General features: G+C 40.4%; 1 protein-coding gene across 1 annotated transcript in view; it reads right to left on the minus strand.

Annotated features, from left to right (window-relative positions):
- Window positions 1-240: 240 nt before the first annotated feature.
- The window catches only part of ANKRD26 (ankyrin repeat domain containing 26), a 55,576-nt gene continuing 27,928 nt past the window's right edge, over window positions 241-27,888 (minus strand). The window contains exons 19-39 of the mRNA XM_082308380.1: window positions 26,398-27,393; window positions 25,278-25,516; window positions 24,287-24,436; window positions 23,319-23,352; window positions 22,950-23,088; window positions 21,276-21,489; window positions 18,984-19,167; window positions 18,376-18,522; window positions 16,115-17,068; window positions 14,035-14,187; window positions 12,897-13,072; window positions 12,602-12,695; window positions 11,437-11,514; window positions 10,281-10,415; window positions 9,093-9,205; window positions 8,539-8,680; window positions 6,645-6,926; window positions 6,017-6,252; window positions 5,001-5,247; window positions 1,920-1,965; window positions 241-412 (exon numbers count right to left, since the gene is read on the minus strand). Coding sequence (XP_082164506.1) covers window positions 264-412; window positions 1,920-1,965; window positions 5,001-5,247; window positions 6,017-6,252; window positions 6,645-6,926; window positions 8,539-8,680; window positions 9,093-9,205; window positions 10,281-10,415; window positions 11,437-11,514; window positions 12,602-12,695; window positions 12,897-13,072; window positions 14,035-14,187; window positions 16,115-17,068; window positions 18,376-18,522; window positions 18,984-19,167; window positions 21,276-21,489; window positions 22,950-23,088; window positions 23,319-23,352; window positions 24,287-24,436; window positions 25,278-25,516; window positions 26,398-27,393 — 4,908 coding nt within the window. The 3' untranslated portion in view covers window positions 241-263. The remainder of the gene's footprint in view (window positions 413-1,919; window positions 1,966-5,000; window positions 5,248-6,016; window positions 6,253-6,644; window positions 6,927-8,538; window positions 8,681-9,092; window positions 9,206-10,280; window positions 10,416-11,436; window positions 11,515-12,601; window positions 12,696-12,896; window positions 13,073-14,034; window positions 14,188-16,114; window positions 17,069-18,375; window positions 18,523-18,983; window positions 19,168-21,275; window positions 21,490-22,949; window positions 23,089-23,318; window positions 23,353-24,286; window positions 24,437-25,277; window positions 25,517-26,397; window positions 27,394-27,888) is intronic.

Here is a 27,888-nt window from a genome sequence, read left to right on the forward strand (position 1 = left end):
AGTTCTGTCAAGCTCAAGACTCAAGACCAGTCAATCTGCTAGTCAGAAAAAATAGATGCGGTTCTTATTGTGAGTGCAAAAGAAAGCAACTACGCATCCATAAACCAACAGGGAAGTGCAATGTGCTTGACATCCATTGAATAGACTTAGAGTTGACATTCCGACGGCAATAAACACGTTTTCACATCTGAACCGTGGAATGGGAAACCCTAGATGCACTAGGTAAACAAAACGATTTCCAGAGCCTTTCCCTAGCATTTTATTCAAATCAGGTAATTTTTGGTTAAAACATCACGGTACTCCTGTATTGCCCTGGAAAGGGGATCCTGGTCAACGTGGAACTTCTTTGAAGAACCGTCAGTAGACACCATGGGAGAAGCTCCAGCAGATCCAGTTTCAAGTTCAGCAGTGGCTAGGGAGAAAAGAGACAAGATTCCTGGTGTTATTTTCACAGTAGACAGGGCCATATAAGTCACTGCAAAAACATTACGGGTAACTGGAGAGACTACAACCCAGAAAGAGATTTAAAAACTTCCAAGGGAACTTAATAATGAAAGGGCTAGGCACAAAGGAAGAAACAGCTTTTTTTCCACATTGGCTTATCAGTCAACGGTATTTCTAAAGCTAGTGAAAGACATTCCAGAGGCTACGAACACTGAACCTCTTCAGGGAGTCCACAAGCAACTTCTGCTTACACCAGTGCTACATTTGGCCCCCTGCAGACCTCTTCAACCTCAAGTGCCTGTCTTCCTTAAATGTTCAAACCCGTGATTTATTGGAACACTACTCCTAAAAACCAGCTTCTGCATTCGCTGTGACAAACGTTAAAGGAATCTGCCTGTGAAAACGCAAACACCTTTGCACTGCAGTCAGGCCAGGCCAAGTCTCCCAGGCTGGCACCTTCTCTGAGGGGCGTCTTTGTAACTCGCTCTGGCACAACCCTCTTTCCTCCATGAAAACCCATACTCCATGAAAGCAAACCCACCTTTGCCATCTTTCTCCGGCCACCTTTTTCAGACAAGGTCCCCAAACCAAACACACTCTATGACTCCTGGCGGATGCGCAATTCCATTCAAAATGCACATGGATGCAACGCAATGGCTTTGCGTCCATTCAGACACACAGAAAGAGCTATGAAGCAACAGCTGAACACTATATGATTAAAAGCATTCAGGAACAGAAGGCAATGCTTTGAGGGGCTACCTGCTTTGAAATAGGACCAGTCACTGCAAAGCAGTCACTCTGGAGGAACGATTGTCATGAAATGGGTGGAATTCCTCTTTGGACACCTGGCCTCAGGTTATGGAGCATGTTTTATGCTATGTATTCGAGGCAATCAACTCATCGTATGCTTGCCTAAACACTACTGAATGATCTTTTCCTAAAGAAAGGATGCACTTTGTCATGGATTATATTCTTCTTGCTTATTCAAAAAAGACTGCAACATAATTCTATATAAGCTACAAATACAAGCAAAGAGTAGGAGACATAGCAAAAATCAAGAACTAACAGCAGAGAACGTGTATGGTAGGGTTTAGTGCTGAATGCAGTTGATGTCCATGGAAGAAGTAGTGATGGCTGAGGTCTATAAAAATTTTATCTCGGGGCCTCTTTTATGTTTGATGTTTGTGCTTGAGGATTAACTGTAGTGAAAGGTGACTTCAGCTTAATCCACGTGTATCTGTGGGGGGGAAATGGGTTCGTTTGCTTTGCACTTGTTTTTTTTCATGCAACTGCATAACGTTCTATACAATGTTTTGGTAAGCAGGAAGTTTTCACATTCAAGTCTAAACCGGAAAGCTAGCGGAAAAAAACCTGTGCTTAGCACAGGAACTTGACGACTTTCAAGCCATTCTTTTCAAGAGCTAGGAACAGTCATCTTCTTCCGTAAAAACACTCCTAACATAATGACACATTACCCTGTTCAAGTTCTTTAGTGATTTTTTCATCCAGTTCCCGCCGTACCTGGAATTATATAGGAAATATACAGTTAATATTTTAAGTTACATTTTGTAACATTAAACTTCTAAAACACTCTTAAAACCTGTACATAACACGGGAGAAAAACGAAAACTATCATCCCAAATAGAGACACCTTGGTTTGGGGTTTGATTTTTAATGACGAGAAACTCGTGGTCAGCCAGGCTGTAGCATCTCACGGCTGAGCAACATTAACTGTAGCACAAACAGTCTGTAACTCACCAGTCGGATTATAAGAGGGCATTTAAAAAATATACCGGAAGAAAGCACAGTAGAGTTATTGCAATGAAGGTATGGCTAAAGTCTATCACCAAATACACAAGCAGAACGTCAGCTGAATGCTGAGATATGCACAAATGCCACCCCTGGGGACAAATTCAGTCGAGGCTGGCTTCTGCAACTTCATAAGAGACGAGGTGCAACAGCAGCTGCCGCAGGATTGACATAGTCCATTGTCCAGAAAGAAGCATGCACCAATATTCTTTTCTCCGCCTTAAGATGGAAGCTTGAAGGAGCTCCTCCAGATCATGCCAAGACTTTTCTTTACTGTTACTGCAAATACCGTGACACACATACATAAAAATATACAAACACACACAACTTTTTCTTGCAAACTTTGTACTAAGAAAAGATGGCAACAGCCACAGCTTCTACACAGCAAGGGCTGTGGGTTTTATTATGTAACCAAAATCAGCTTGGATGACTAGAAAGGAACACTTACCCCTTTCTCCCCTAGGTGGTGGTTATTGCTACCAATTAACTTATTCTCACTTATGATTCTGACTTCAAAGTCTTCCTAAGAAGAAACCAAATCTTTTGAAGAGTCATAGTCCAAGCGCTGTATGCCGTTGTTTACATTTGATGATACTTGTGACTCATAGATGTGTTTTTTTGATCAAGTCTGTGACACCCAGAAGTGATTTTCAAAATAGGTACCACACAGCTTCCAGGCCTATGGCGGCCACGAAGATGCCGAAGGGCTTGGACCACGTGAGCTATGTGGAGAGGCTGAGAAAGCTGTGACTTTCTTTACTGGAGTAGAGAAAGCTCAGGGGAACCTTATCTATGTGTATAACTACGTGGTGGGGGCAGTAAAGAGGATGGAGCCAGAGTCTTCTCAGTGGTGCCAAGTAAAAGAACAAGAGGAAGGGGCACAAATCGAAACAGAGGCAATTTCATTCCAACATAAGGAAGTTTTGTTTTCTTTTCCTTTCAATTGTTAGCGTGGTCCAACAGTGGAACAAGTTTCCCAGAAAAGGTTGTGGAGTGTCCGTCTGTGGAGATGTACAAAAACCCGGCTGGACATAACCCTGAGCAACCTGCTATGGCTGACCCTGCTTTGAGCAGGGGTGGGGTTGGACTAGGTGATCTTCAGAGGCCCCTTCCACCCTCACCCATTCTGTGCTGCTCTGATTTTAGTACCGAATCCCTGAGGGAATAAGTATTTCTTTTATGAAATGAGCAGGCCCACCTAGCAACATACCAACAAAGAGAAGAACAGAAACACTGTACAAGGTACTCAACGGGCCACAGAGAGTAAAAGCCTCAGTAAGGGAAGCACTCTGCAAACCCTCACAAGAGGAGCAGTAACAGGCAGAAACTCCAAGGGGCAAAGAAGTGGGTCTGTAACTACAGTCCACAGGACTGGAAAGCAGAACAGTGATTGCTCTCCCTTCTGCACTAAGTTCTACACTGAGGTACTTCTCATCTCACCGCACATCTCTTCAGGCAGTAAGATACTGGGTTCCCTTGCAGCAGTCACCTTCTCAGTAATTCTTCTTCAGAAAGTGGTATTGACTTACTGCTTACCCACAGGGGCTTACTGAGCACAGACTAAGTTGGATCTTGTAAGACTCCATGAGCTGATACTCAGAGTCGAGGAACTCAACTTCAGAACAGTACCGGCACTCCAGACACAACCGCTGTTACTACCAAGAACTGTTTGAACGTCCGAACTAGCAAGGAGGGTAAACCAGCCTACTCCTATAGTTTAAAGAAGTTCCGTTGTAACAGATGAAATCCAGACACTGTCGCCTCACAGCTGGTTGACTGCCACAGAATCCATAACATGACAAATACATAAAGCATGAAAGTACTCTGCAGCAGTCATTCTTTCACTTGGACAAACTAACAAGTTCCAACTCTTTGCAGTGTTAGGAAAATGGGAATGCATCAGTAAGTTTTAATCAAAACCTAACAGCATAGACAAAACATTTCCAGCATGACATACCACCCAACATTAAACAATGCTGGCTACAAACCTTGTTGTGTATCTGGCTGCAGAGAAGAGAGAAGAGGTTTTTTTATTAAGGAGCTGAAGAAGAAAGAAAAACAGCCTTCAGTTCAAAGGGCTTCAGTGCGAAATAAGAACATGGCCTACATGTAAATGATGCAAGTAAAAAAGCTAACAGTACAAAGACTGCTACAGTACAAGAGTGCTTCTACGCATAGTATACGTCCCGCACTGAAGTATCAAGTGAGAAGTTATGTGATCCTGTTCACATCCTCCTATTTTTCAAGCATCCCTTTGTTGGTATTAATGTACTAAAACAAGTTCCAGCAAAGCAACTGCTAGAACGAAGATCAGTGAAGAACAAAAAGGTGTCTCAGACAAAGCTGCCTGATAGGATTTTGCCCTCGTCATCAAGTTAGCTGTTTTAAAGAGGTCATACATACTACACATTAAAATTTCACAAAGAGCTTAGCTGGGAACTTACTATGCCACAGTATTCTTTTTCACAGTTTCTCTTGTCAAAGAACGTAGTTACACAGTTTGTTATTTAGCTGTCAGTATTTTGTGGTCTTTGAGCACTCTTGGAAATTTGTGCGACCCTGACGACCAAAAGTCTTCACCCTTACCACATACAGTTGCGTACCGTTTTGATGATTAGCAGTTGTTTTGGCGTATTAGACCATAGGGTTTGGAACTCGAAATGGATTCTAACTTTAGGCTAAAAAGCATAACCTTGCTTAGGGATACTCTTCAGCAGGAGTTGAGAACAGTATTTCAAAATGCCTACCTTAGCCACATAGGCTTCAACACTGTTTCTTGATGATAACGCGTTCCCGCTTGGGCTTAGGAAGCTTCCTCCTAGACTCAGACTTCTGTTCAGTGCCAAATTGTCGCCAAGATGTCCCGGTTCAGTTGAATACAGAACTGGACTTGCATCCAGACCTCCACTGACAGTGCTGCTTGCGATTAAAGATTTGCTTCTATGGCGCTCCTGAAGGAGCTTAGCGTTGGCTTCTGCTAGTCTCTCATTAGCTCTGAAACATTCAGAAGCATACAAAGAGTTATCTTTGGTAGTAACGCTTTCACAGTTACCCTCCAGGTCCTTGACTATTATTTGACTCCTGACAGTGGAAGGGATTAACAGCGTCCAAAACAGGAATATCATTTGATCTGAGGTTTTTTGGAGAACTTCTTTCGAAGAAGTCACACTACGTGCAAGGAGCAGCAAGAGTGACCAACAGTGAGGACTTCTCAGCATTAGGGCTTCAAAGCCATCTGCAAATGCCATGTGTTTACATAGCTTCTTGTGAAAGGAGCGTCACCTGCATAAGAACTCTGGGCTACCCTCCCTTTCCCAAGGAAAGCTCAAACCTCAGACACGCTGTTAAAATGGAAGCCAAAAAAGACTTTTTTTTTTTTTTTTTGCTTCACAGAATCAAATTCTGTCCTCTGAAGGGCCTATCCTTATCCAAGCAGTAAAGGACATGAAATTTATCTTTTCTGCCATACACAGAGTAAGAGGAGGAGATTATTAGAGATTGGCAAAAAGGCTGCCTGTTAAAACACAATCAAGTTAAAAAACACACTATGAATGCCACGATCAGTGGTGTTACTGCTGGAATATTACAGAGAAATGAAGACAGTTCTAACGAAGGGGAAGGGTCTTAAGGTACTTTCCTCACAAGTATGCCATTTTATGCTTACGTACAGAATGCTGACCAGATGTAGAAGAGGGATTTTAGGAGGAAAATGCATGAGGAAGAAGCAGCATCTTATTACCACTCCAAAAAAGCACAGGCTTACCTTTCCAGTTTATTCGCTAGGCCTCTTCTAATTTTGACTTCCTCCTGATACAGCTCTTTGTACCTTTCCACTTCTGCCTGTGTGGATTCTTTTTGAAACATACTGTCTTGCTGGGTATTCTTTATCCTGTCCAATTCACATTCGAGATCTCTAATTCTGTCTTTTAGCTGGTTTCTCAGTGAAGCATGGTGACTGGCTCGGGTTTGTTCTAATCTGTCCTGGGAGGCTGCCTGCATCTGAAGCAGATAACGCACCTTCAACGACCGCAAAGAAGAAGAGATCTCTCCCCGCCAGTTAATTGCATGTACCCAATTTCAAGGGCCCAGCTTTACTGAGTGGGGCAACTGTGCCTCCTCACTACCATCAGCAAAGAAGGCAGAACCCTGGAAATACCACGCTAAGTCATTCTTTTAATTCAGAAAGAAGCCCGCTCTTAGCACTATTATTCATCAGAGCTACTAATGAAAGAACACTATCTCTGTAGGACAGGGCATATAGAAAAGGATTCCTCAAAGAAATTAGGAGGATCCCTCACCTCCACGGCCCCATATTCTGCCCTGCCCCCCGCCCCCCAACTTTGGTGAAGTATATAATAGAGACTACAGACACAAGTGAGAACTTCACTTACCTGCAAAAAGAGATTGACTTCTTGCAGTTTTTGTCTTATTTCTTGTGTGGCTCGTTCTTCCATCTCTCTCTTATATTGTTCTATTTGGCTGTGATCCACCATGTTAGTCTCCAAACGGTGTTTGAGGTTAGCCACCTCTTCTTTCAGCTGGCATCTGCTCTTCTCCAGTTTTTCATGGTTGCCACGCATGGTGGACAACTCTTCTCGCAAATCCTGATTTTGCGCTTCTAGCTGCATGCATTTGTTAGACTCTGCCTCCAGCTGCTGGGAAAGTTCACCAACCTGTAGACAGAAGAAAAACAAACAAAAAAAGGAACTGAGAGGGATCTGAAACGAGTCAATTGTGTGAAAATCCGTACAGGGGTTGGCCATCGAGACTGTATTTGTCATCTGCTGACTCAGCATTACAACCAAAGTGAAACCGGGCCCTTCTTTCAAACCAAGAACAGCTTTCACATCATTTCTGATGGGATGGGAACCTGAGGGATCCTTTCTCAGTCCTTCTGCAGTAGGTCACAGACCAGGAGGGAGCAAACTAGCAGCATTTCACCCATAGGGCTAGGTGGAAAAGCACTAGGGCCATTCTTCCGTGAGATGCTCCTATGCTCATGGGAAATCAAACACACCCATACCTAGCCACCTTCTGGTTTCATCCGAACCAACATGTATCATGCTTTAGAGGAATTTCTACATGCTGTCAGCACAGTCAGAGCTTCATTACAGAACTGACAAGACAAGAAACAGATACTGTTTTTTTCCCATTCCACTGAAAGATTTGTAAATAGTGGTTTTACTTTAGACTTACTTAAAACTGCCTAGATTCAATGCCCTTCCCTGTCATTCAAAATAACTCTTCCACCTGAACCACAAAAACAGTACTAACTTTTGGACTGAACATGAGCCACTGCAAAGGCAGCTGACTTATTCTCCAGTACCTTCTACACATGAACAGAGCTCTGAAACGTGGCTGCTTTAGCAACAAACCTGAGTAACGAGCGGAGAAGCAGGTAAAAGGTTACATGCTACTGAACAGGCAGAGCGACCTCAAAAGCACTTCTGGGAACTTTACTTCGGGGTGCCTGTGACAAGGGAAAGATGGGCTGCGACCACTTCTAGTGAGCAACAAGTTACAGAACTTTTTCTGCATCACCTCACCGCATCGTGGCCTGGGAAGCAACGACACAGCAAAACCTGAACTGCCTGCTGCTCCACTTGTGCCGAAGACAGGGCTCAAGGGGTGATCTTGGGCAAAGCCAACTTCATATAGTTGTTTGAGTTATGGCGGTGTTACTCCCCTCTCTTCCAGAGAAGGAGTTCATCTGTCAGCCCTAGAAGATGCTGCCACCGCCTCAAGCTGCAGCCAGGCCTGTGCCGGGCCACATTGCTCTCAGCCCTGACCCTCACCCCTGGACGTGACTGGGAGGAATGCAGACCTGCGTGTCGCTACGGACTGGCCTGGCGATCTGTACTCTTGGCTGACCCCGCTCACTGTCACCGGACCTGTTGTGCTCTTCTTGGTGAGGGCCTGTGGGACTGCTCCCTGGCCCGTGAGCACACGGACCTTGCCACCTTGTCACGAACCCTGCCAGTCTTGCTGCGACTGTCAGCTTGTCCTTCCTCTACAGGACAGCTTGCCCTTGATGTGCCCTTGCAGATACTGCTTTGCATATAGAGTTTTCATCCTTACCCATAACAATAACTACATCAGTATTAGTTATAGTCGTCTACTAGTGTAACAGTAGAAGGAGCATCAAGAAAAGTCAATCAATTCCAAAATATAGCCAAGAAAAAAAAAAAATCACCAACATGAGAAGAAGTATAGGGAAAGAATAACAGAGGTTTCAAAAGAAAAAAACACCACCACCAAAAATACCCCAAAGAAACCAGTGCTCACCTTTGTTCTTAATCTACCAACTTCATTGACAATTTCAGAATACCTGTTCTTCATTTCTCCCTGCAAATTAAGGTGGGACTCTCTCTCTCTCTCCTCATACACCCTTTGTTTCTTCATAGCTCTGTTCAGAAGCCTCTTCAACCTGCACAGCAAATTAGTAAAGAAAACAATGAACAAACTGTCCTTTTTCACATACTCTCATGCAAAGAGCGCAGACATAGCTTGCTCCATCTTTAACATGCTTGACACACCAGGAATTACTGAGAAAAAACAGCATTCCCGTACTACAAGTCACTTGCAGTGTCCAAACTTCACCTTAAAAGAGGAATAAGAGACTTTGTTCCCTCCCTGGAAAACCGAAGGGCAGCCTGCATTTGCAGTTCTTTTCACAGCTATTGAAAACTATAGGCTCATGTACAGAAGCGCCTTGCAAGAACTAACATGGGGCTTGAATTTGCTCCCCTAGAGTTACGTACACCTATTTTTTACGTTAAAGTTCAATAAAGCTTGACTTCTACTCGGGGATACCTCTTTGCCATGCTAAAAAGCCATACCTCTTACAGTCTTTCTGCAGTTCAATGTTTCTTTTCATTTCTTGGTCCAGACGCAGTTCGACTGGGCGTTTCAACTCTACCAGCTTTTTCACTTTCTTTCTTTCACTCTCACACTTTCAAAATAGAAAAGATACATGACACGCAGAGCATAGGAACAGTGTCTACATGCAGTATGTGCATCTCGCGTTCTCCACAGGGAAGCTGCAGTATGTCTCTATCTGTTAGCCAAGCTCCACAGAATGCCAAGGGACAGAACTCCTGAGAACATTTAATCACTTCAGGTTTTACATCAAACAGGCCAATACCTAACAACAGAAACAGATGCCCCCACGGAAGCAAAGGCCACCCTCTTCTAATGCTTCAAGGCAAAAAGGTGGAAAAGATGCTGAAGAACACTTCCAGCAGTTCCTCTGCTCATTGCAGGGATTATGTAGGTATGCACATCATGGGAGAGCATAGGTCAGTCTAGAACTTTTGTGGGATCTTCAGTGACCAGCAGGCAGGGACTTGCCAAGGAATCTGACCTTTGGGAATTCTTCAATGTTTTATTCCCCTCTGCCATTACCTCCATCTCCTCTTTGTTGGGATTTACTTATTCTCATGTTGTTCTTCCTCTTGGCGTTTTCTCAGCCAAACCAGAGGAGAGCTGGCAGCTGTTTTGACTTTGTACTTCCATTTTTCCTCTTGGAAAAGGAGAAAAGGGAAAGACTGCCCCTTGGAAACTGGCAGCCATTTCTTGTTTCCTAAGCACCAGGTTCATTTGGCCAAAATTCCTTCAGTATGCTTTTCTGCAAGGCTTTTAAGCTCCTGCTACCCTGAAAACATGCAGCAGCTCCTCCAGGCATTACACTGGAAACATGTAGCATTTTAACCCTGCCCAGAAACCACAGGGTCAGAAGATAACCAGAAGGAATCCAAGGAAAGAACTGGGGAACTGCAGACTTGCTCCATGTGCTCAACTGATAGTAAACCACACTGAGAACTCTTTCTAATAGAGCCACTCCAGAATTTACACAAAGATACCCAGCTAGCTTTTATTCGCTTCCTGGATGATCCCCAAATCACAAGATATTCAGTGCCTGTATGGTAGGGATAACAGAAAAAGCTGAGCATGTCAGAACTCAACAAAAAGGTGAACACAGTTCTCCTAGGTATGGACTAGGTGTCTGAAGAATTTTCTGGGCTCACCTGTTCCAAGAGTTCAGCCTTCTCCCTGTCAAGCTGAGCAACACGCCCTTCAAGGTGGGATCTTGACTTCAACTGCTCTTCCCACATGCTGTGCAAGTCCTTTGATGTCAGAGTCAGCACATTCTGCTTTTGCATCTGTGAAAGCAACAGCGTAAAACAGGAAACACAACCAAGAACAGCAATTGAAGCTGGTGGAAAGAATGAACACTCTACAAGTAACAAGATGAGGGTGCAACTTTGGGGGAAAAGACATACACAGAGGCATGCACAAAATCACTCTACAACTTTCTTCCAAAGGTCCTCCAGAGTTCATAATGATACATGCTTTATAATCTAATAATTCCTCTAGCGCCCGCCACAGAAAATACCCTACCCTTGCTGCTTCTGTAACAACTGTACATCTCCTGAGAGCACGGAAATGCTTTCAAATTGGCAGTGCTACTTATGCTTCTCCCCGAAGGGGCAAAGGTTTGCCTAACAGATGCATTTGAGTGGAACAGAACTTGCTGATTCCGTTCCAAGCATAAAGAACGCAAGTTGACTAGATGCTTTTAGTGGCATTCTGTAAGAAAAAAAAATGCCTACCGATCTACAGAAAGTCATGAAAACCTTAGCACAAAGGCTTAGATAAGAAATCCTCAGGGTGTACACTTTCTCAAGCGTCCTTACAGAGCAGGTGAAACACTGGGTCTTACAGCAGAAGCTCACAGGGTCTCAAGGGCAAGCTCTGACAAAGCTGCAAAGATACCATGGCTCTCCCAAGTCCAGTCTCCTCTCTCAGCTTTCAACCACAGATCTCCCCCCTGCCCACAGCATCCATCCTATCCATCATCTGCCATGGTTTAACTCGAGTAGGCGGCTAAGCACCACACAGCCGCTTGCGCACTCCCTCCCGGTGGGATGGGGGAGAGAATTCATCACATGAATCCTGCTGATGAAGACAAGTATCTTGCACGCCACCACACAGATACAAAAGACAGCAGCAGGGGAAGGAGGAAATGTACAGCCTTTTCCCTTGAGGGTGCCTTGCCCTAAAACTAGAAGGGTATTTGTCAGCTGAACTGTACCTACACAGCCCACTTGGTCTTTTCATCAATTACCTGCTCCCAGAAGATTCAAAGACTAAAACAGTCATTCACAGATGCCAGTCACGTACCTGCTGCTGGTGGTGGTCCTCTGCAGCTGCCTGTGTTGTTTGTAAGCCAGTTATCAAGTCTTCTAGGCGATTGTGAACCTACAGAAGCATTAAAAGAAGCAAGAAGGCACACTGTGACTTGCCAGACTGACGTTCACACCCCATTACCAAAAAGAAATATTACAGAGACCTCTTCATTCCTATAGTGTTCACACGCAGCACCAGTGATCAAAATGGCCTTAGCTTGATGCCACTGTAAAACTGTTAGCAATTACCGCCTCCGCCGTTTGCTTCAGGGAGAGAGACCACCACGTGGGATACAAAGACTCTTCAATGAAGACAGAGAGAAATAGCTTTCCTCATCCACAGGACACTTGAAAACCATGCCCTATTAACCAAGGGGGAAGGACCAGCACTGTGACTGCCTTTCCTCTTCTCTTGTCAGTACCAGTACATTACAAAGTTCAACTTTCACATGGAGTTATTTTCAGAATCTCTTCAGCACTAATTAATAACTACAGCAGCAACAAGAGCCCTAGCTCACTGGTTACCATACAAAAATAATATGCTTCGTACAGGCCACAGGTGAAGGCACCTTATCTGAGCTAAAATTAACCGCTGCGTAGGGGCACTGGTAAATTCCAAGGCTCTGCAAATGATGCCACAGTCATTCCTCTTCACAGTTTCATGGAAACAAACACACACCGAGTGGCCAAAGCAGAAAAGCACTTCTGCCCAGCAGAAGCTCTGGGGAGTATAATTTTTGTTCCAGTCTGATGATGCCAGTCAGGCCTGTGGCACGACGCCCTTGCCATCAATACCCCCTGTGGAATTTCCACAAGTTCACTTGATGAATACCTTTAACGATACGCGTTGCCACAAGTGTCTGAAGCAGCATCTGATGTCATGACGGGTCTAAAGCAGACAATAGTCACACCAGTGTATTGGTGTCAAGTCCTTACCTTTTACAGCGTTAAGTAGGACTTGCTATAGTGGCATGGGAAAACTCTCAAAACCAGAAGACTGGGGAATGGACCAGGCTGCTTTCCAAGCAGCCTTTATTCAGTAGAATGCAGGAACTGAGTTCCCCATGGCTCTCGAGGAAAACCTCATCTTAAAATTTCCCCACAGAAACAGGTAACTGGGCTCGGGAGCTCACAAAAAGGGAAGTCTATGACCAGCTTACTGAGGCAGAGGCTTGCAGGTCTCTGTGAAGGGCTTCAATCCTATTGCTTTGTTGCTGGACTGTGGCTTCCAGTCTGGCATTTTCAATTTCCAGGCTTAAAAAGAAATACAGGTCTTATTGCGGAAATCCACCAGAGCACCAATTCTGAAAGAACAGCGTGAAATAACACAATCTAAAAGAAAAGCGGCCTACAAAATCGTGTTTTAACTTGCTGTCATGCAACAAGGCTATCCCGTTGTTTGCACGCAATCCCAGAAAGCGACAGACAACTTGCTTCGCCGTGTTCTTTTCTTACCGTTGCACGTGTTCTTCCAGTTGTTTTATAGTAGTAGTAGTCCCAGAAGATGCCAGCAGGAGGTCCTGCAGTTTCTGGGAAGAAGCTATTACTTCTCTTTCCTTATGATCCAAGGCAGCCTTCAAGTCACGAACACAATGCTCAGACTGAAGATGCTCTTCTTCCAACTCCCGCACCTGTAAAATCACAGTAAGAATCCACAGTAGTCAGGTGAGCTTTTACACAGAGGAGTCAACTGCTGCCGAAGAAGTTGAGTACTGCATATATCTGCACATACCCTCTACCCAAAGAACTGTAATCCTTTCAAGTCCCTTCAAACCTTCACTTCTACTCGCAAATGAACACCAACTGTGTTACTTCATCACCTTTTAGACTGGCCTCTCCCATCCCTACATTGATGTCCTATAGCACACTTCTAAGCACCGACACTGCCCCTCCCACCCTTTCAGTGACTCCTGACACTCTTTGTAGCCACTTGTTTGCTCCTCCATTGAAAATCTGAATGAAAAAGTTCATCCTTCTCCTAAAGTGACTTCAAAACTGCCTCCTAAGGAGATTTAAGGTGATTTCTATTTCAGCACTCCGAGGCCTCTATACTTCAGTTTTTGTAAGAACACTGCAAAAGGTGGTCCCCGCCTCAGAAAGGAGCTTACAATTCACTTGCAAGAAAGCTGCTTAAGGCTGGCAAATTACAGCAGGGCCAAAGAAGGGGAAGGAAAGAAAAAAAAAAATATGCAGAATAAGTTACAAAAGCATTCAGAGTTGACAACATGTTATCTCGTGCTGGGGGAGTGGGGAAAAGCATAGAGAGCATAAAAAAGCCCAAATGCAGTCCACTAGTTCTACTGTTTTTCAGAAATCAGATAACCTGCTTGGTCAAGCCAAATGCAATAAGCTATAGACACATCAGTTGATTTTGCAAAGCACCTTAGCAAATATAAAACTTTGTTCAAGTAAGGAGATAGTATTCTCATGTCAAAGACCTCCCAATCATGGACACCAAGGTTATAAAACAGTGCAATTCATTCACACATCATATCTATCCTGTTGAAGTTTTTTCTAGGTTTTAAGACAACATTCACTCCTACTTTCAACAGCCACCCTCAGATTTATTCATATAGTTACAGACATTACATACCTTGTTTTTCACCTTTTCCAATTCCTTTTGCAAGCGCAATTTGTCTTCCTCTAGGTCACTGCGGTACCGTGTAGTAACTTCAAGTGAAGCTTCTGACATAGATTGCCTTTTAAGAGCATCAGCAAGCTCCTGCTGCAGCTGTCTTACCACGCCCTAATGAAATAGTTAAATGAGCCTTCAGAAAACTGTAAGACAGTGAAATATGCCTTTAACTTATTTGATTATACAGTTAGAACTGTCTTAGACCTGTCTTCAGATTGAACTCAAAGGTATGAAATTTTGCCTGCCAGCAGGAGGCATCTGCACAGATTATGACCTCTCTTCATCTTTCTCAGCTGAGCACCTCCAAACTATCAGCAGCTGTTCATGAGCATTTCTGTTTCCTAATACATAAAAAAGGGTCATGTATTATTCTTCTTGGAACAATATACAAGCACACCCTGCAGTCATATTTTTGGCTAACAAAACTCAAAGAAATCTGTTGCAATGTAAGAGCTATAGTTTGACTGCAGATATTACTCTGATGACCAAAGGTAGGACTTTGTACTAGATCATTCTTTGTTCTATTCCTCCACTATACAAATATAAGTAAATGAATACATACATCTGAAAGCTCTTTTGAAATACACTTTAAGTGTATGTTGAATCACATCCTCTTGCAGTCTATTTACCGAGTTCATTTTAGAGTAACAATTGCCTTTATACTGACAGATTAGGTTTACAAAAATCTGGACAGTTTATCTACATATCTAGTATCTTCAAAAGGAACCTGTTATTTTGGTAGTAAGAATACAAAGCAATTCACTGATTAAAATCATCGACAGCACTGCTCGAGTTCTTTCCCCCTGCCCCGCCTTAAAGTAACTGACAAATGAAGAATAAGGTGGTTATCTGAGACGTGCAGGTATTTACCTCACTCAAAAAGTCTGGATTTTTTATGAAGAAATGTAATTTTAAATCACTATTTAAATCATTAAGGGAGACAAACCTTACACCAGAGTGTCTACATACTGAATGTGATTAGTTCTATTTTCAAGAAAGTAAAGAAAGATTAAACAAAATGGCTATGGCAACTTTTAAATCATTGCTCTACCTGGAATTGGTAGAATACTCTATCAATAGAGAAGACCCTACCTACTACTAGGAGGATATATAATAATGCATTCTCCCATTACCTATAACTTTTTCAACTGTCTACCTATTCCTCACTCCAATCCCCACCTTTATTTTCTTCCGCCCTTTTTCTTGAAAAAAAACCCTCTACATGCAGAAATGGGAGCAACACTTGGTTCATGCATACTTGAGTGACATAAAATTATGCTAGTGCTCTGCATAGGAGCACGTTTCATACTCATGTACTGTGTCAATTTGCAGAAAGACAGTTTAACTGATTTCCTAATTAGTCTTCTGTTCACTTAATTAGTCTTTCACAGAGCCACAAAGAAAGAACACATTCAAGTATGGCTACATATCGTAAAATATAGAAGAGAAAGCTTAGGTCAGTGTTTGAAATGAACTTGTCAAGGAACAGGCAGGCCCCTTAGAACTCCCAAAACACATATATAAATTAACACTTGGACACTACTAATACTCTTCAGTTTTTTTGAGAAGCTTTTTTTTATCTCTGTTGGAGCTTAATATAAATTCATCCCCCATCACTTCACTTGTCTGCATCTTCATTTCTCAGCCCTTGCATATTGGATGGTTCTTCCTTTGATACCACTCTTATTCATGTCATCAGTGTAATACATATATAAACCCCATCAAATACATAAAACCATTCTATAGGACATAAAATGGACAAAGGAAAAGAGATGAAAAAAGTTCTAGAGAAGAATCACCATTCTTGATCAAAGCTTAGACTTGGATACTTTTTTTTCTGTTCTCTGCTCAGATTTGAGCATTAACATCCTGTTTGCCAAAACCTTCCACAATTCCAAGAGAAACACAACAAATCAGAAAAAATCAGCATTATTTGGTCCCATGCATATAACATATATTAACTGGTATACTTTAGAAGTATAAAATAATTTCAAGAACTGACAAACCATAAATTGTTCTTTCTAAGTGCATAGTTTACCTCTCTCTCTACTTTGTCAGTCTCATATTTAAAGACTTGTTCTCTTAAATCAGTACACTTGGCATTTAATTCCTTGTTTCTCTCTTCCACTAGGTAAACTTGCTTTTCAGTATCAGCTCTGAGTTTGTTGAAAATATCGTTAAACCGGTCCTGCACATCATTCACTACTTTTTCTTTGATGATCCCCTTGTTCTGCATATCTTCCAGTTGCTGGCGGAGTAAAAGGTTTTCACTCTGGAGCTGGGCCAGTCGTTCCTGCATGGATTCCTGCTTTATTATAAATTTGCTTACTTGATCTTTTTCAAGTTGTCGAGCATGATTGCATTCCTTTGCCTGAGACTGGGCTTGACTTAATTCTTTTTGTGTCATTTCTAAAAGCAATGTTTTTTCTGTGAGTATTTGTTTCGACTGGTGAAGCTCATTTTCTAGACTATTAGCTTTGCTTTCAGCTTTACTCAGCTGCTGAGACAAGTTCTTATTGGTTTCTCGCACATCAGAGAGGTCATGATGGAGCTTGTCTTGCAAGCGAAGCCATTCATCACGTTCTCTCTGAAATGTTCGTTCAACATCACTTTTTGATGACTGATGACGTTCAAGTTCTTGAACAGTAGTGTTCAGGCGGGAACGAAATGATTCAATTTCTGTCTCTAGTCTGTCTTTGCTTTCTTTTGTTTGCTCAAGTTTGGAAGTTAGCACTGCAGATTCTGTCTTTAATAAGTTCAGCTGTCCATTGTACTGAAAAACTGTTTGTGTTAAGGCTTCCTCATTCAGTTTAAGTTCCTTTTTGAGATCTTCATTTTTTTCTTTCAAGGTCTCATTTTCCTCTAAATATTTTCCTTCTTCCTCCTGGTGCCTAAGTCTTACTTGATCAAGTTCTAGTCTTAGCATAGCAATCTCATCTTGTAGTAACTGATTTTTGAACAGCAGATCCTTTTCTCTCTCAGTGTCAGATTCCTGAATGACAGGGAACACGAATAAATAGCCAGTTGGGAAATGAACCTACAAAACAACTTCAACATCAAACTGCATTTTAACATTCCTAATACTGAAGCATGACTTCAAAAGATGAGAGTGAAGTTTCAGGTAATACATAAGCTACTCTACGAACCCATGCACATGTACAGCGTGTGTGCAGACTAACATACCCTTAAAACCTAAATGAACATCCCAAGTATACAATGCCTTCCCCCCCCCCCCCCCCCCCCCAAACCAGCAACCAAATAATAAAATTATTTAAAATATCTCAGGTATAAAGCTTCTAAAATGACAGTGCTTTCTTGTACGTGCATGCCTTTAAAATATTCCCTTTAAGGTTAATTTAGCTGTGTTACAAATCCAGTAAAAACAAGGCTTTTTACCCTTTCACCTTTTTAGGCTATTTTCCTTCTGGGACATTTAGCAAAATTGCAACAAATATAAATGCTACCTTTCATCTTGTGTCAGTTGTCAAATGTCATCTTAACATTTATCTTTTGTATTACTGAAAGTTAGCTATACAAGTCAACCATCCCCAGAATGCAATAGTCTTGTTATTTCCTGTTTATTATATATACAACCTTTTTCCACATAAACATATTCACCCTACATTTATTGCGCAGCACAGCAAAGAACAAATAATTCTTCCAAGCACTGCACATTCCTAGTAAATTCGGTAATCTCTTTTCAAGATTTTTTTTTTTTTATACAGTGTTTATGATTGCTTATTCTCCTCCAATTATTCTAACTCCTGCAGAGAGTTTAATTAATTGCTGATACTCCTTCATAAAATTTTAGTATGTTGAGGTGGAAAAGAAAGGCATACTTGAAGTAAGCAAGTTTGGTAAGGGAGTAAGTCATTAAAAAAAAAAAACAAAAACCACCAAACAAAAACAAGTAATGGGAACACAAAGAGTGAGCATCAAACAACTTTCTTCCTGGTCAACCTTGACGTAGGTAGCTAGGTGTTTTGCTGCCAGAAACCTTAAAAAGTGATGATAAAATGTCTATGAAATGAAAAATAACAGATAGCTTAAGAAATGGGGTAAATAGTGTCTTCTATTAGTTTCCTACTTGCACATACAATTCAGGTACACACAGGACTGATGATGTTTTCTAGAACTTTTAAAGACATAAGGGAAAACAGAAAGGGTATTTACACAGTTAAGTTACATTGGTAAACTGTAAATAATCCATCAAGAAGCAGAAAAAAATTGTATAAGATTTATTATGACTTTAGAACAAACATGATGAAATTTAATTAATTAGAAAAACACCTTGCTTACCTCTGAATTTTTTCCTATAGTTCTTCTTGTCTCTTCTTCTAGTTCCTTCTGTCTCCAAAGGTGGTTGTTCAAAATTCCTTCTTGCAAGGCTCTGGCACTTTTTTCCTGAGAGAGCTGTCTCTGTGTTTCATCACGCTCTTCTTCAACCTATAGTAATAGAATTAAACTACTTGCATCTTGAGAAAAATCAGAGCTAGCAATACCTTCCCACTCTCCTTTGTATTCTTTCAAATATTTTTGCTTCCCCACAGTTACGATAATTCATCTGTAAATAATAAATTTTAATTTTCTTCTGAAAAATTAAGAAGAAATACAGAATGTTTTGTAGTAATTTAGAAAAATAACTCAAAATGGGGCTTTGCCTGAAATACAAGTGAAACCTGAATTTTGAAAGAGGAGAAAAGGAATCATGACTTTGCAAATTAAAAAAAGAAAAAAGAACAGTCACTTGTTAACCAACTGTTCACAACTGTCCTCAAAATTTGGCAGTAGTTATCCAATGCCTCTTCTGTGAACAAAGCACCTCCTTCTTTAGCCATACTGGAATACAATGTCAATTAAAAAGAAGCAAAAAATAAGACAAGTGTTTAACTCATTATTTAATATACCTGTTTCAAGAGCTTTCTCAATGTTATCAGCTCCATTTCTAAATTCCTTGAGTGTAACTCAAGTTGGTGTTTCTCCTCCATCTCTTTACAATATTGATCTTCTTTCCTTCTGAGTTTTTCTCTTGTTTTCTCATACAGTGTTTCTGCTTTGAGCCTCTTTTCCTCCTCTTGTTTCAAAGTAAATCTGGGATTTAACAGAATATTTGAGAAAGTAAAGCACTGATATAAAAAGTAGGTATTCCACATTCTGAACTTGCAGAGACAACTTAAACCATAAAGATGTTAAATCTTTTCAGATTTAATATTTTTGCTGTAATTTAAAGAGTTCTAACTTCATTCTATTATCCATGGTATCAGTTGTACAAGATACAGAAATAGACCACTGAGTGATTTATTATTTATTTGTAAGTAAGTTTACATAGGTAAATATACAGTAGAATGCACATTTCTGTAAATTCTCAAAAAAAATCTTCATATTACAGACACTTAATTCAAAATGAGTTCGTTGTCTTATCAGATCAAAGCACAATAAACTATTATGATTAACATACATTTTCTTCTTATGCTGAGCATTGCCTACATATTACTGATTCAGTGACTGCAAGTAATACTGATGAAGCGGCACACCACTTATCTATGAAGACAGGAAGAGTGAGCAGTTTCTATTTACTCAAGAGTGAGGTCAGTGTTCAAAAATAGATTTAGAAATGCATAGGGTTTAAAACTTAATACGATTAAAAATAGCTTTAAACCTCAATGGATCTACATCTGGGAGAAACAACAGCCAATTTAATTTTGAAGCTAATTTATAATGAAAGCCTTAGGGAATGTCAACTTCTTTACTATCTGAAATAATCAGCAATAAGCACCAACACGGTAAAAAATGGTCCATGGTGTGTCCATGGTACTCAAACAAGAAAGTAATTTTATGTTTGATAATTATTTTGAATATTTTTTCTGATATCCTTGCAACAGTGAACAAGAAAAAAATCAAGTATTAACATAAGGAAAGAGCTGCCAATTGAAAATCTGCTTTAGAAATTCTGCAAAACAAGTATCAGCAACCACTAACAAATTATTCGAAAGATTGACAGTAACATTTATATTTGAATGGTATATATTGCAAGGAAAAAACTTTACATATAATTTGTAGTGTAATTTCACAAAAAGTATAGCTTTTATAAGTGTAAAGGTAACATTGCTTTAAGAATTTATTTTGAATGAAAAAATTAATTCTTTGTAATCAATAGATATTCGAGAATTTTGAAAAACAGTTGGGAGTCAAATCCAGGCCAAGTTGGGACTGGCTTTGTTTTCCTCATAATCCTCTTCCACATACTGGGAGGCACAACTCCTTGAAGCTCAGTTCCCTCAGCCTCTCCTCACAGGGCTGGTGCTCCTGCTCCCTGACCAGCTTGGTAGCTCTCTGCTGAACTCACACATATTGATTAAAATCTCTCTTGTCCTGGGAGGCCAAAAATTGGACCCAGTGCTCTAGACACAGTCCAGTGAGTGCTGAGTAGGGGCAAACAATCACTCCCCTCAATCTCCTGGCTCTGCTGCTCTTATTTTTTTAATTAATTAATTAATCTTAAAATGCCATTGGCCTTCTCAGCTGCCAGCTCATGCTGGCTCATGTTGAGCTTGCTCTCTGCCAAGACCACCAGAGCCTTCTCAGTAGGCTCCCCAGCCAGGCCATCCTATGGTACATCATCACAAGGGCATCTTTCTTCCCAACTGCAGGTCTTTGCATTTGTCCTTGCTGAATTGCATATGGTGCCTGCTGGCCACTCCTGTCTGAAGTGATGTGAACAGTGATTAGAAACCTCACACCATCCAGGTCTAGCTCAGGAGTATGGGGTAAGGAGCAATCCCAAATTTGACTTTTCCAATAAACAAACAAGCAAGCAAACAAATGCTCTAAACGCTGTTCTGAGTTTCATTCCGTGGAGTTACCAGAACTCCTGATATTATACACCAACAGAAGCTGCGAAGACAAAATAAAAAACCAAACCAAAACAAATCTCATTTTACCCATATGTACTCTCTTGTTATATTCTCTTGCTATTAAAAAAAAGTTAAAACAACATCCAGAAGATTTTACATGAAGCTAATATCCAGGCATTTTTCTCCCCTGACATTATGTCCTTTATAACATAACTTGCCCATGGGATTAAAAAAAAACAAACCCAAAAGACTAGAAACTTCTCATCCTATTGCCTGTACCATCAGCATCTTCTGCAACATGAACACTGACAGGATAACACATTATCAGAATGCAAGGTTACATACTTAAGGCTTTGGATATCACTTCTCCATTCCACTTCTTGGTGAGCCAATATGGATTTCAAATCCTGAGTCTCTTCTGCTATTAACTGTGACTCCTCCTTTTCACTTTCCAATTTCCTTACTTCTCTCCAGACAGCTGTATACCGATTTTTTTCACGTTCTATGATCTGTTCATATTCAAGAAGTATGTTTTGAATTTTCAACAAAATAGCAGAACCTATTTTGAGATAGAAAAGACACAAATCTGCACATACATACAAATACTTTCCCATGTATAAATTATTTAAGGCTTTGCTGTATTGGGTGTCGGTGGCAAGGTTTTGGTAGTGGGAAGACTGCAGGTAGTGGGGAGGTCTCTGTGAGAAGAGGCCAGGGGTTGCCCTGTGCTGGACACAGCCAGTTCCAACGGACCCACTGCAGGGAATAGCTGAGCCTCTTTGCCACTCTGGTGGCACCTCAGGGAAAATATATTTAGGGAAGGGCAAAAACGCCACGCAGGCAGAGGAGAAGGGGAAAAGAATGTGAAAAACAGCCCTGTGAACACCCAGGTCAGTGAAGAAGGAAGGGGAGGAGGTGCTCCAGGTGCTGGAGCAGAGATTCCCCTGCAGCCCATGGAGAAACCATGGTGGAAGAGGTATTTCCCTGCAGCCCCTCGAGAGGACCGTGCTGGAGCAGATATCCACAATGCAGCACTGTGGAGGATCCCATGCCAGAGCAGGTGGATATTTCCTAAAGGACCTGTGGCCCATGGAGAGCCCAGGCTGGAGCAGATTTTCCCTGAAGGACTGCAGCCCCTGGAAGGACTCACACTGGAGCAGGGGAAAAGTGTGAAGAAGGAGCAGCAGAGGGAAACTGCTATGTCCTGACTGCAGACCCTAGCCTCCCTGTGCTGCTTGGGGAGGGGTAGGGGAGTCAGGACTGAGGGAATGAAGTTGAGCTTGAGGAGGGGGCAGGGGGGAGGTGTTCTTTACATTTTTTTGTCTTGGTTTCTCATTATCCAAACCTATTTTAATTGGTAATGAATTAAGTTAAGTTTACTGGAGTCTGTTTTGTCTGTTACAGTAACTGGTAAGTGATAGCCCTGCCTTTATATTGATCCTCAAGCTTTTTCATCCTACTTCATCCTGTTGAGGAGGGGCAGTGAGAGAGCAGCTGGGTGGGAGTTTGGCCTTTAGCCAAGGTTAGCCCTTGCCTAACAAAATTTTAGCATAGTTTAATAGGTGTAGTAAGTGACGCTTATGTTTATATAATGCTATGTGTATATATGCAAGCATTTTATGACACTTGATTTTATATATATACACATATAATATTCAAAGCCGTTATTTTGCTGCACTCTTTGTCGTTAGCTATTGGGTGGATATAAAGAGGAAAGAGGAGATCTTGCTAACTTCTGATGACTGCATTAGAAGGAGCTGAACTGTACTTTGCAAGAACCTGCTTCTCCAGCTCTGACTAGACAAAGAACCAATGATAAAGTAAGGCATGTTTGCTGACAATACAGGCAGACATCTAAGGTTAGGTGAGATAATGTAACGTCTTTTGAGGGGGATCTCTAATCATAAAGAAATACCAGATCAAAATATAAAACTGAAATAGCTAGGAGTGCCTATAAAGAAATCATGTTTTAAAAGAGGAACTTGTAACAGTGGAAGACAAAGTGACTTGAAAACATACCCGTATGATCCACACTAAGCTGTTCTAGAAGCAACATAGCCTCTTTGTAGGTTGAAGTTGGTAATTCGACATCCTCTGAAGTTGTGTCAGATGAGTGACTTAAATCAAGGTCATCAGTTACATCCATTTGTATGCCCACCTACAAACAATACAGTATTTTCTGTATACAACTATACAGTATTACAGATCACTACAAATGCATGAATGATTCATTCTGTCATTCACAGCCCATATATTTGTCTCAAATATGATAAAGTTGCATACTAGCAGCACTTTGTGCATCTGGTTGATCACTACATAAACGCTGTTTCCATCTAAGTGATTAAAAGCTGATATAAACTATTTATCAGGAAACTAATTTTACAGTACCTTGTTCTTTTCACTCCCTGTTTTTGCTGCAGGTCTGGAAAACAGAAATATATTTCAGTACTGGAATGCTTATATTGCATTATGAACAATATCTAAAGTTGCTCTGAAAACCTCATTTCAGAAGTGAATTAAGCTAAAATTTAATATAAGAATTTTGTTAGATGTAGTTGAAGACTGAAAAAAATTGTGTACTATTACGTCTATTGGAAGGCTATTTTTCTGACAAGATATTAGGCAAATAGTTGAAATAAATGTTCTCTGCACTTCACTCAAAATGATAGGAATCTTATAGCTACAGATAGGTAGATATACAAATATACAGTTTTGTGCATTCCCTGTTTAATGCTAGAGGTTAAGCTCTCTTCAGTATTGAGAACCCTTCTCTTGCAGGTCAAAGAACCATAATTTTGGATTCTCTAGTATACTGGGTCTGGCTGGGATGGAGTTAATTTTCTTCACATAGTGCTGTGTGTTAGATTTCTGACTAAAACAGTGTTGATAACACACCAATGTTTTAGCTGTTGCTGAACAGTGCTTGTACAGTGTCAACACCTTCTGTTTCTCACTTTGCCTCCCACACAAGTAAGTTTGGGGTGGGCAAGAAGTTGGGAGGGGACACAGCTGGGGCGGGGAGGGAGGGGGCAGGAGGGAAAGGGCAGAAAAAACTGAGATACCTGCAATGAAAGAGTAATTTTGCTCTTTTATAAGTCTCTCCTCACATATATTTATGCACACACTCAGGTAATTCAGAATTTGTGCACATCTGACCTTATGATTAACTTGGCTAGTATGTTGAAAGCACTCTCAGCAAAAAGAAAGTGGTTTTGAACACAAAAGGCCATCAGGTAGTGTTACCACAAAGAATAAGAATCATTGTACACATCAGGTTTACAAAACTTACCTTTAGCTTTCAGGTCAATTTGTACCATTAAGTAAGTTTTAATTATAACATTCCTTATATTCAGTACCTTCCTTCATCTTGAGATGTTTCACTGAAAGTGCTATCATCCAGTACTTGAAAATGATTCCCACTGGAAGAGCTCATGTGCTGATTAGCCTTCTGCTTTGAAGTCTGTCTTTTATTTTTCTTTGCAGCTTTGGCATTCAGGGCAAATTTACTACATTAAACAGAAAAAAAAAAGTAAATCACCAATTGAGTAGCTTTATATAAAATATTTCTGTGAAACAGACATACTTAAGATGATGTCCAGAAACAACTGAGATGAAAAATATATATGACAAAACACAGACTTGACTCCAAAGATCATGGAAGATACCTAAGTATTTAAAAAACCTTCCCCTAGGAACGAGGGAGGAATGTGGAATCTGAGCTAGATTCAGGTAAGCTGGAACATATCTGATATCCTCATTAGAGGAAGTATCTAGAGTGGAGATTCCTTTGAAGGACAGACAGGAAAAAACTCCTGCTTAGGGTTACATAAAAACATCTGTGCCTTCTTCAAACTTTTGAGATTGGTTTGGTAATATCATCTTTTCCCTTTTCCTGACAAAGAGCATCTGAACTTGAAAAGGAAAACACTAACTGCATGGAGATCACTGAAACCACCTAGAAAAGGGAGAAAGCAAAGTTAAACGCAAGTTCCCACTTTTCTTTTCTGGATAGCCATTTCCTACAAAAATAACTTTTTTCCAGTCTTCAACTCTGGTTTTGAAGATGTGTTTTGCCTCAGTATTGACAAGGAAATCCACAGGAATTTGGTTTCTCTCTTTTTTTTTTTTTTTTAAAGAGGACAATAAATTTGAACCTCCATTATGAGCTCAGTTTTTTCTTAAAAAAAAAAAAAAAAATATTTTTTTTTCTTAAACGTTTGAGAAACAGTGGACTACTCAGTCCATTTAGCACTGAGGAAACTACTTCAACTACTACAATATCAGAAAACCTGAAAAATACTGAAGTAGTACTACAAATAAGGATTAGAGATTATTTCCTTAGTTTACCCTTTCATTGGCATTTTAATCAATTTTGATCTCTTCTCAGATGCAAAATTCTTTTTGTCTTTTTCTTCTATAGTGTTTTCCTTCTCCATTTTCAAACAGTCATTCTTCCTCAGAGTAAGCTTTTGTTTCATTTGCTGATTAGTAACGCTGCCTGCCGGTGTATTTAATTTATCAAGATCTTCCTGTTCTGCCACCGCCTGCATTTCGAAACATCTTTGTTTGCTTTTTTCCTTCTCAACCTACAAAAAGAAAGTTAAGCTTCATATATTTCTCTGTATTTCTAGAAGAGCGAAACACCTTATCCAAGATCAAATAATTCAGGCTTTACCTCTGAAATCATGTAAAATGAAAAAAAAAATTTAATTCAAATAGAGAAGCATTTTCACAAAACTACACTACAAAGTGTATCAAGTAATTGAAAGTATTTTGAATTCACCTATGATTAAGGACATAAGAAAAACATAGCCCTTATAAAGAAAACAATAGGGTATCTTAAAACATGAACAACAAAAAAGTGAAAGCATTACTGATAGACAAAGAGTTAGAAGGACTGCACAACGTTAGTTGTAAAAACACAGCGGGGGGGGGGGGGGGAGGGGGATCAAATGGAAGTGCGTGGGGCTACTGCTTCCTTAATGTGGGGGACGGGATGTGTGGGGGGGAAAGAGATCCCAAACCCGCAAGCAGAATTGGTTTCACAGCAAATGAATTTTAGTGAAGGGCAATGAAGACACATCATGCAGAAATCACAGCAAATTAACAGATTAGTCAAGACCCTGTTCAGAAGCTATTTTCATTCTTTGATTCAGAATCAGAACTGATGTAACTGTGTGCATGTCTTTTTATGGCAATGAAGCGGTAACTACTTACACTGGGACTGAGTGCCACCTATTGTTAAACTGGAACAATAATGCATTTTGTGTTTTCCAAAAACCTTCTAATCACATAATGGGGAAAAGGACAACTCTCCACTGCTCTCTTTATTCATAAATAATGTACTTCCATTAAAACAAACCCAATTTGCACAAAGCATCTTCCCTTAATGATGAATAGCTAAAGTGAACAGGACCATTGATATGGAGAAAGACTAAAGAATAAGGAGTAGCAGGTGAACTTCTACCTCTTTTTGCAGCTGTACCTTCTCTTTCTCCAAAGCCAGGAATACTAGTTGCAGCATTCCTACCTTACTCTTAAATCTTTCCATATCTTGTTTTAGTTCTTCATCAAGATTCCTTTTCAGCATGCCACATGATTGCTGAGCATTTGCAAAAAGACTCTCAATTTCTGTTTCTCCTATTTTATTATTGTCTATAAGGCAGTCCCTGGGAACATCATCATTAAATCCAGAGTCTTTTCCAAGTTTCCTTTCTGTTACAAAAAGTGCATTTTCATCACTTGTAGAAACAGGTCTTATTTTAGGAAGAGTATTAGAAACGTCATCCAAAATACTTGTTTTTAAGCTACGTCTCAGGGAGTATTCAGGATTTCCCTCTACATTTCTATTACTTCCATTTTCATTCTCTTCCATTTCCATAGTAGGCATTTTCTTTTCTGCTCCTTTTGCCAGAGGCAGCTTTGTATTATCTGTATCGTTTGTGCTGTCTTCTTCATCTGTACTCCAGGTATCTTCCACGTTTGCATTTAAGTTATTTTGATCACGAAGGACACCAAGACTTGGAATTACAATTTCCATTTTGGGTTCTTTTCCACCTAGCATAGGTTTAATATCTCCAAATTCACCTTTACTTTCTAACTTGTTATTTGATTCTGTTGCATGAGATGAAACAACACGGGAACTCTTCAATTCTTCACTGAAGGCATCTTCTGACATTTCTTCCACAAGGGAAGTAGTTTTCCCAGTTTCATTAATTTCACCAAACAGCTGCTTCAGCTCTGCTGTAATGTTTTTAAAATTTGTTTTCAATTCCCTTTTCTCATTTTCAACCCACATTCTTTCATATCTTTCTTCCCAAGGTTTTGGACTTAACTGCTTGGCAGCACTGTGCGATTCCTCATTTTCTGCTAGGGCTTCCTGATGTGAAATTTCTGCTTTGTCAGTCTGATTTTCATGTGCTGTTTTTTCTATCAAGTTGGTAGTTTCTAAAATATATTTATCCTTAAGTAAACAGGTACAGACAGAAAGATTACCAAGAAAAAGGAAGTTACAGTTAATCTAGGTAATTTCTGTTGCAAACTCATCCTATCATATAACAGAAATAATAGAAATAAGACATTTTGAAAGCAGCTGTTTATAATAAAAACCAAGGGATACTAAATTAAAGGTTCACTGAATCATAATTTTCTTAAAAATAGAGGGACTTACTTGAAGACAACAGTTTTTCTTGGATTAGATTTGTCTGGACATTAGGGTTGCTTTTACCTTTTAGCCTGCCTGCTTTCTGTACCTGGTGGCATTTGTCACAAAGCAATGTGTTTTTTCACATTTTGTTGCTTTAATACCATTTTTCATTACAACTGCCTACTTTTTCCCCATTCTCCATCCTCCATCATTCTCTGGTCTGGTATTTTACCCTGCCAGCTGAGCTAATACAATGTAAATGAACATGACAAGCTTTTACTGTCCCCCACAAGGAGAACTGGCTAAGTTAGG

This window comes from Platalea leucorodia, assembly GCF_965183815.1.
Source record: "Platalea leucorodia genome assembly, chromosome: 4".
NCBI classification, from domain to species: domain Eukaryota; kingdom Metazoa; phylum Chordata; class Aves; order Pelecaniformes; family Threskiornithidae; genus Platalea; species Platalea leucorodia.